This window comes from Cebus imitator, unplaced genomic scaffold, assembly GCF_001604975.1.
Source record: "Cebus imitator isolate Cc_AM_T3 unplaced genomic scaffold, Cebus_imitator-1.0 Scaffold4, whole genome shotgun sequence".
NCBI classification, from domain to species: domain Eukaryota; kingdom Metazoa; phylum Chordata; class Mammalia; order Primates; family Cebidae; genus Cebus; species Cebus imitator.
In genome coordinates, this window is record NW_016107319.1 from 3,052,393 (window position 1) to 3,061,933 (window position 9,541).

At 48.5% G+C, this 9,541-nt stretch overlaps 1 protein-coding gene across 2 annotated transcripts in view; it reads right to left on the reverse strand.

Annotated features, from left to right (window-relative positions):
• ABAT (4-aminobutyrate aminotransferase) overlaps nt 1-9,541 on the reverse strand; it is a 116,534-nt gene that overhangs the window by 13,073 nt on the left and 93,920 nt on the right. For both annotated transcript variants that reach the window (XM_017533784.2, XM_017533792.2), the window contains exons 7-11: nt 8,865-8,945; nt 8,183-8,275; nt 6,148-6,210; nt 1,183-1,246; nt 485-633 (exon numbers count right to left, since the gene is read on the reverse strand). In XM_017533784.2, the coding sequence (XP_017389273.1) occupies nt 485-633; nt 1,183-1,246; nt 6,148-6,210; nt 8,183-8,275; nt 8,865-8,945 (450 nt within the window). The remainder of the gene's footprint in view (nt 1-484; nt 634-1,182; nt 1,247-6,147; nt 6,211-8,182; nt 8,276-8,864; nt 8,946-9,541) is intronic.

Here is a 9,541-nt window from a genome sequence, read left to right on the forward strand (position 1 = left end):
CTCAGCTCATTGCAACTTTCGCCTCCTGGGTTCATGCGATTCTTGTGCCTCAGCCAACAGAGTAGCTGGGATTACAGGTGTGCGTTACTGTGCCAAACTAATTTTTGTATTTTTAGTAGAGATGGGTTTCACCATGTTAGCCAGGCTGGACTCAAACTCCTGACCCCATACTCTTTCAACAAATCTATTTTCTCTTACAGTATTTTAGAGTCACCGATGCTTGTTCCCCGAGAAACTTAAGTGATACAGAAATTGGTATCAGAGTTGAGTGATAGGTACTGTGACAAACACAACAGTCTCACGACCTCTCCCAACATGGAAGGTTTGGGAGGCAAGGCCTCTGTGTCCCTACATCCCTCTGGGGGAGCACTACAGGGATCCCCAGATAAACCCTTCATCTCTTTCTCTTCTCCTGGGCCACGTCTTGGGGCGGCGAGAGCAATGGGACTCGTGTTTAGAGAGGACCCGAGGGTACAAGCATTACCTCTTCCAGACAGCGGGCCTCCTCCTGTCGATTCTCTTTCTCAAACTCTTCCAGAGGGTATCTCAGCCGTGGGAACGGTGCGATGGGCCAGTCAAAGGAAGGGATGTCTATCTTGTGAATGGCTTTGGAGTGTGTGGTTGCTAAGCAACCTGAGTTCAGCAAAACAGAAAAGCAGACGCTTGGCTTGGGGAAAGCTTTTTATCTTTGCAAAGGAGGTGATGGGCATTTCAGCATGAGGCTGTCAAAGGGCAGGGTGGCCTGTTGCCTGGTTCTTTTTATCATTTAATTTTTAATTTTTCTGGGTGCACAGTAGGTGTAAATACTTGGGGAGTACATGAGATGTTTTGATACTGAACCTCAGTTCTCATCCTAAAGCTGAAGGGGAACTTGTGAACCCTTAATTGGCATGCGTGCATGGGTACGTGTTTGCATTGCGATTAATCACAGATGCAGCCCAGGTTTTGAAGATGGAGTCAAAAGTTCAAATCTCGGCTCTGTCACTGAATAGTCTTGGAAATTCTTCCTCTTCTTGAACCCTGATTTCCACATCTGCAAAGCAGGAATAATAATCCCCACTCTGCAGGGGACTGTGTGGAATCGGTGGGACAATATGTGTAAACTGCCAACTCAGCTGCCGCAATAGCTGCCGTCATTATTACGCTAAACGCCACCTTGGGAGCGCACTGGTCCCTCCTTACCCATGGTCCTCCCGTGGAACGCGCCCATGAAGGAGAGGATGCTGTAGTCGGGGCACCCAGGGGCCTAGAACCAAGACATATCAGTCATTAGTCACGGTGACGATGGGGGAACTGTATTGTTGCCCCTGCAAGCCCAGAGGGACACAGAAATCTACCAAGAACCAGGAATCCTTCTCAGGCAGAAGTTACACATGGGACCATTGGGTCTATATCAAAGACACACGTTTTGTTTTGCATACATACTTAATTTTTTTTTTAAGTTGCAAAATTTAGGCTGAGCATGTTGGCTTACGCCTGTAATCCCAGCACTTTGAGAGGCCGTGGCGGTCAGATCACCTGAGGTCAGGCATTTGAGATCAGCCCGGCCAACATGGTGAAACACCTCCTTTACTAAAAATATTAAAATTAGCCAGGCACAGTGGCACATGCCTGTAATCCCAGTTATTCGGGAGGCTGAGGCAGAATCGCTTGAAACCGGGAGGCGGAGATTGCAGTGAGCCGAGTTTGTGCCACTGCACTCCAGCCTGACTCTGTCTCAAAAAAAAAAGTTACAAAAGTTAAAATCAAGAAATTTCAGGCTGGATCACAAGGACAAGAGATCAAGACCATCCTGGCCAACATGGTGAAACCCTGTCTCTGCTAAAAATACAAAAATTAGCTGGATGTGGTGGCACACGCCTGTAATCCCAGCTACTTGGGAGGCTGAGGCAGGAGAATTGCTTGAACTCGGGAGGCAGAGGTTGCGGTGAGCCGAGTTTGCGCCACTGTACCTCAGCCTGGTCAACAAGAGTGAGACTGTCTCAAAAACAAGTTGCAAAATTTAAAATCAAGAAATTTCACATAAATACCTGAACTTTTGGCTTCTCACCAGGACTGCACCGTTTGGACCCATTTTCCTTCTGTGGCAGCCACAGGTGGCCAGGCCGCACCTACTACCCACCTTCCTCCAGCTGCTGGGGACTCCTGGGTTTTCAGCCCCTGTTCTACAGGCTTTCAACTTCCTCCCCACCTCCTGGCTTCCTAGTACTCAGGCCTCTGCAGGTCTCAGGCGGTCCGGTGTTGATGGGTGCACACCTGCTTCCCAGGGTAACCTGAGGCAAGGAGCTGAGCTGGGCACCCTGCAGGAAATGCTCCAGGCCTTTGGAAGAGTTCTGCGGGGCTAGCAAGCAGGCAAGGGGAAGGCCCCACTGGGCGCATGCCCATGGCAGCTGCACCTTGGTTCAGGAGGGGTGCACGGATGCCCTGTCCCTTCCCAGCCCCAAGCAAATGGCACAGCTGCCACTCCTCGCATTGTTTTCTGACTCTTTGCTCAGCAAGGAAATCCAAACATGTTTCCGGCTGACTCGGGCAGAACTGCTGGAGGTGCCTCAGAGGCAACTGTGGGGAACCCCGAGTCTCTGGGAGGTTGGCATTTTCTCAGGCTGGCTAAGCACCAATTCCCTGAGACCTCTGGGAAAAACCCTAAGACCTCCTCCTACAAATTCCAGAAACCATCTTATCATTTTGTTTTTTTTCTGAGATGGAGTCTCACTCTGTCACCCAGGCTGGAGTACACAGTGGTACGATCTTGGCTCACTGCAACCTCTGCTATCCTTGATTCAAGTGATTCTCCTGCCTCAGCCTCCCGAGTAGTGGGGATTACAGGCGCCCACCACCATGCCTGGCTAATTTTTTAATTTTTAGTAGAGACAGGGTTTCACCATGTTGGTCAGGCTGGTCTTGAACTCCTGATCTCAGGTGATCCACCCACCTTGGCCTCCCAAAGTGCTGGGATTATAGGCATGAGCCACAGCACCCGGCCTCTTGTCATTTTTTTGTCTTCTGATTGTACATGTAACTAATATATACACATCATTTTGCATATGTGGATTCAGCCACAAATGATGAGGAATGAGATCCAAAAATGTCGATGGTCTACGATGCCCATGGATAGCAAGTAAGCAAAGCAGAGTTAGAGAAAGCGGTAGGAGCCGGGCATGGTGGCTCACACCTCTAATCTCAACACACTGGGAAGCTGAGGCGGGAGGATCACTTGAGCTCAAAAGTTCGAGACCAGCCTGGGCAAAATAGTTAGACTCTGCCTCTACAAAAAAAAAAAAAAAAAAAAAAAATTAGCTGGGTGTGGTGGCATGTGCCTGTAGCCTCAGGTATTCAGGAGGCTGAGGCAGGAGGATCACTTGAACCTTGGAGGTTGAAGCTTCATTGAGCCATGATGGCACCACAGCACTCCAGCCTGGGGAACAGAGTGAGACCCTGTCTCAGGAAAGAGAGAGAGAGAAAAAAAAAAGAGAGATAGGATAAGATCCATAAAAAAAGGGCCAGGAAAAAAAAAAAGAACTTTTTTTAAGTAAGTTTATTTGAATATGGAGAAAGGTGTAGCTACATTTGCTAGCAAGAGGTGTGGTTAGGAAAGAATATATATTAAGAAAGCATTTATGGCCGGGCGTGGTGGCTCACACCTGTAATCCCAGCACTTTGGGAGGCCAAGGCGGGTGGATCACGAGGTCAAGAGATTGAGACCATCCTGGCCAACATGGTGAAACCCCGTCTCTACTAAAAAAAATACGAAAATTAGCTGGACATGGTGGCATATGCCTGTAGTCCCAGCTACTCGGGAGGCTGAGGCAGGAGAATTGCTTGAACCCGGGAGGCGGACGTTGCAGTGAGCTGAGATCACGCTGCTGTACTCCAGCCTGGTGCCTGGCGACAGAGCAAGACTCTGTCTCAAAAAAAAAAAAAAAAAAAAGAAAACATTTAAAAACAACGACAACCCTGTCTCACCACCCAGAGGCAAGCCATTATAAACATTTTGGCAGGATTCCATCTAGTATTTTCCTATATATTTATTTACCTGTTTGAAAGCACAGTGACCATATGATTTACATTCTACTTTTCCAAAATATAGCAAACACGTCCAGGCCAAGAGAAACCCTAAGTAACTATTTTTGCTGCAGAATATTGGAATGTTAGCAGAGGGTAATTAAGTTCAGTGGCTCCTATTTTTTTTTTTTTTTTTTTTTAAAAAAACACTTTTGAGTCAGGGTCTCACTTTGCTGCCCAGGCTGGTCTCGAACTCCTGGGCTCAAGCAATCCTCCTGCCTCGGCCTTCCAAAGTGCTGGGACTACAGGCATAAGCCACTATGCCCGGCCTTGTTTTGTTTTGTTTTTGTTTGTAGATGATCATAAAACAGTATATATATATTTTTAAAGCAACAGATGCTTCTGCCTAAATCTTAATGGGACCTCATACGTAACACAAAGGAGGCCAGGCCTGTTCTGCTTGAAGCTGGGTAGGGAGCTTAGAATCCCACCTGCCTGGTTTTCCCTGCGGCCCCTAGCCACCTCTGATACCCAGCAGTAGCCTCTTTGGTTCCACTTTGAATCCCTACATTTAATTAATCTTTCCCCCAGTACTGGTGATTTCTTTTTTTTTTTTTGAGATGGAGTTTCGCTCTTGTTACCCAGGCTGGAGTGCAATGGCGCGATCTCGGCTCACCGCAACCTCCGCCTCCTGGGTCCAGGCAATTCTCCTGCCTCAGCCTCCTGAGTAGCTGGGATTACAGGCACACGCCACCATGCCCAGCTGAATTTTTGTATTTTTAGTAGAGACGGGGTTTCACCATGTTGACCAGGATAGTCTCGATCTCTTGACCTCGTGATCCACCCGCCTCGGCCTCCCAAAGTGCCGGGATTACAGGCTTGAGCCACCGTGCCCGGCCCAGTACTGGTGATTTCTAGTCTTTTCTGGTTATTATTACTGTAAACACCAGTGGGGTGAATATTCATGTGTATACATTCCTGCTGACAATTTGGATCATTCTAGAGAATACGTTAATGGCCTTTGGAGACCTGTCAAATTCAGGCAGTTGTCCTAAGAAACTGATGAAGCCTGGTCAGGGAGATCTCCACTTGGCCTTTTTTTTGAAACAGGGTCTCATTCTGTTATCCAAGCTGGAGTGCAGTGGCTCAATCTCTGCTCACTGTAACCTCCAGCTCCTGGGTTCAAGTGATTCTCCTGCCTCAGCCTCCCAAGTAGCTGAGACCACAGGGCTGGGCCATCACGACTGGCTAATTTTTATATTTTTAGCAGAGGCAGGGTTTCACCATGTTGGCCTGGCTGATCTCAAACTCCTGACCTCAAGTGGTCCACCTGCTGTGGCCTGGAAAGTGCTGGGATTACAGGTGTGAGTCACCGTGCCTGGCCTCCATCAGCCTTGATACCCAGGGAACGGATCGGAAACTGGGAACGCCTGGGGAGCCCTTCCTTTTTTCTTGTTTTGAGATGGAGTCTCGCTCTGTCGCCCAGGCTGGAGTGGAATGGTGTGATTTGGCTCACTGCAACTTCTGCCTCCTGGGTTCAAGCGATTCTCTTGCCTCAGCCTCCCGAGTGGCTGGGATTACAAGCCCTTGTCACCACGCCTGGATAATTTTTGTATTTTTAGTACAGATGGGGTTTCACCATGTTGGCCAAGCTGGTCTGGAACTCCTGATCTCAGGTGATCCTTCCGCCTTGGCCTCCCAAAGTGCTGGGATTACAGGCATGAGACACAGCAGCTGGCCTTTTCTTTTCGTTTGTTTTGAAAGGACTCTCACTTTGTTGCCCAGATTTGAGTGTAGTGATGCGATCTCGGCTCATTGCAACCTCCACCTCCCGGGTTCAAGTGATTCTCCTATCTCAGTCTCCCGAGTAGCTAGGATTACAAGCGTGCACCATCAAGCCTGGCTAATTTTTGTCTTTTTAGTAGAGATGGGGTTTCACCACATTGGCCAGGCTGGTCTCAAACTCCTGACCTCAGGTGATCCACCCTCCTTGGCCTCCCAAAGTGCTGGGATTACAGGCATGAACCACTGTGCCCAGCCTGGCCCTTCCTAATTGAGAAGGACAGTGCCAGCCAGCTCGCAACAGCCCGAGGGATGCTGTGCAGCTCCCCCAGATATCCGCGGTGCAAACCCAGCTGCTCTCACCTGGTTAATCATGCATGTCTCCAGTTCCTCCTGGGAGAAGCCTGTCTGGCCTCTTTCCTTGCTCTAAAAAAAAAAAAATAGAACAGAACATACTTTCAGAGAAGCTCTAGGGTAGTCACAGCTTCAACTTTCCAACCAAACTGATATTCAGTCCAGACAGGCAGAAAGTGCTTTTTCAGGAGTCGATCTCAGGTATTAACTGTTACAGGTCTGTACGGAAACACGAGGCTATTAACCGTGCTTGTAACAAAAGAAACAAACGCACAGAATGCATTAAGCACCATCAGCAATGATGAAATCTGTTGGATTAAGATCTGCTGAGATTGTATATGTTTTGCCAGGAAGAACGGAGGCCAAGTGTGCTGGCTCAAATCTGCGATCCTAGGACTTTGGGTGGCTAAGACGGGGGATTGCTGGAGACCCAGAGTTTGAGATCAGGCTGGGTGACAAAGTGGGACTCTGTCTCTGCAATTTAAAACATTTAAACAAAATTAAATTTAAATATTTAAATAAAATAGAGTAGTCACATTGCATAGTTGTTTCTTTTTTTAAATTGTACTTTAGGCTCTGCGGTACATGTAGATCATGCAGGATTGTTGCATAGGTACACACGTGGCAATGTGGTTTGCTGCCTCCATCCGCCCGTCACCTACATCTGACATTTCTCCCCATGTTATCCCTTCCGACCTCCCTACCCACCGGGCTGTCCTTCTCTTGGCACCCCGCAACAGACCCCAGTGTGTGATGCTCCCCTCCCTGTGTCCATGTGTTCTCATTGTTCAACACCAGCCTATAAGTGAGAACATGCAGTGTTTGATTTTCTGTTCTTGTGTCAGTTTGCTGAGAATGATGGTTTCCAGATTCATCCATGTCCCTACAAAGGACTCAAACTCACCATTTTTTATGGCTGTATAGTATTCCATGGTGTATATGTGCCACATTTTCCTTGTCCAGTCTATCATCGATGGGCATTTGGGTTGGTTCCAGGTCTTTGTTATTGTAAACAGTGCCGCAGTGAACATACGTGTGCATGTGCCTTTATAATAGAATGATTTATAATCCTTTAGATATATACCCAGTAATGGGATTGCTGGGTCAAATGGAATTTCTGTTTCTAGGTCCTTGAGGAATTGCCACACTGTCTTCCACAATGGTTGAACTAATTTACACTCCCACCAACAGTGTAAAAGTGTTCCTATTTCTCCACATCCTCTCCAGCATCTGTTGTCTCCAGATTTTTTAATGATTGCCATTATAACTGGCATGAGGTGGTATCTCAGTGTGGTTTTGATTTGTATTACTCTAATGACCAGTGATGATGAGCATTTTTTCATATGTTTGTTGGCCTCGTGTATGTCTTCTTTTGAAAAGTGTCTGTTCATATCCTTTGCCCATTTTTGGATGGGTTTGTTTGTCTTTTTTCTTGTAAATCTGTTTTAATTCTTTGTAGATTCAGAGTATTAGCCCTCTCCTGCCTCAGCCTCCCAAGTAGTTGGGACTACAGGTGCATGCCACCACGCCCGGCTAATTTTTTATATTCTTAGTAGAGATGGGGTTTCAGTATGTTAGCCAGGATGGTCTCGATCTCCTAACCTTGTGATCCACCTGCCTCAGCCTCCCAAAGTGCTGGGATTACGGGCGTGAGCCACCACACCTGGCCTAATTTTTGAATTTTTTTTAGTAGAGATGGGATTTCATCATGTTGCTTTGGCTGGTCTCAAGCTTTTGGGCTCAAGTGATCCGCCTGCCTTTGCCTCTCAAAGTGCTGGGATTACAGGTGTGAGCCACTGCGCCCAGCCCACACTGCATAATTTTGATGCCGAAGCCTCGGCGCTTTGCACCATGCTCCACTGGGCTGTCTGGAAAGTGCCATCCAGCAGTGGCCCTCCCTGGATTTTAACCCTGGTACGGATGTCTGATACTCCAGTCCATTGGAATGAACAGTCAGACAAGGGGTGAGCGTGTGGCTGGGTGCTGGGGAGGCTGTGTGTGTGTGTGTGTGTGTGTGAGTGTGTGTGTGTGCCCCAAAGCTCACCCGGTACCACATGAAGATGGTCTTGAAGGCGTTTTCATTGGAGCAGGAGCCGCAGGCCATGGTGATGAGCTGGGACATCCCTTTGGGAGCCACCTGCAGGGAGGGAAACAGCTGTGAGCCCAGGCTCATCGTGACTCCTGCACCCCTGCTTCCCCTGGCCGGGGCTGAATCTTCACAGGGCCATGCTGGGGACGGAGGGAACCAGGGCTGTCCTGGAAGCTGCTGGACTGGGAGGATGGACTCAGGCCTTTCCAGGAGTGGAGGAGAAGCCCAGGGAGGCCCTGAGGCTGGTGGAGAAGAAAGAAGGGTGGCAAAGCCCACTGTGTCCCTCCTGATGCACCTGATGCCGCCTAAGACACCTACACGTTCCAGACGGGACGCTGAGGTTCCCAACGACTTTAATTGTTTGTAACAACTAAAACCGAGAAGTGGGGTCAGGGCTGAAGGACATGTGTAAAACTCCTATCTGCAGTACATATTCGTTTCCCAGCTCCCTTTGTCCTGCACAAAGAATCCCATCTGTTCTTTAAAAAAGAAATTGAAAATACTCTGCATGGAAGAATGGGCGCAGAGAGAAGGATTTCCGTACAACGCCTTATTCTTCATGGTTTGCATCTCCATTCTTCCCTTTCTCTGCCACTACCGCGTCTGAAGACCGTGGGACTGCCACTCCAGAACTCACTGAGAGCAAGGACTCCCGGAGCTTCTCCACAAAGTTCTCCGGAGGCAGGATTCCCAGGGCGGGTCTGTTGACGAATGTGCTCTGCAAAAGGCCAAGAGACAAACAGTGACTTCTGGGGGCCTGACCCAGCTCCCTGCCCACAAGCAGCACTTTTCCTAGTCCCTGTGTTCAAAAAGCCTTCCAACGGGGTTGCAGGCGGTGATGTTCTGTCAGTGTGGGGCATGGCAGGTTTCCTTAACCTTTTAGAGAAATCCACAAGGATTGCTGTGGATGTTTTATAAAAGGATCAATTTCCTGGTTGCAATATTGCACTGTTGTTATATAGGATATTACTGCCGCTGGGGAAGACTGAGCAAAGGGTACTTGGGACTCTTTGTACTGGTTTCTGCAACTTCCTGTGAAACTCTCTCTTTATATATTTAACCATCAGAATGACTGAAAAACAGGCCGGGTGCAGTGCCTCACACCTGTAATCCTGGTATTTCGGGAGACTGAGGTGGGTGCATTGCTTGAGGCCAGGAGTTCGAGACCAGCCTGGCCAACATGGTGAAACCTTATCTCTACTAAGAATACAAAAATTAGCTGGGCCTGGTCGTGGGTGCCTGTAATCCCAGCTACTCAGGAGGCTGAGGCAGGAGAATCGCTTGAACCTGGGAGGCAGAGGTTGCAGTGAGCTG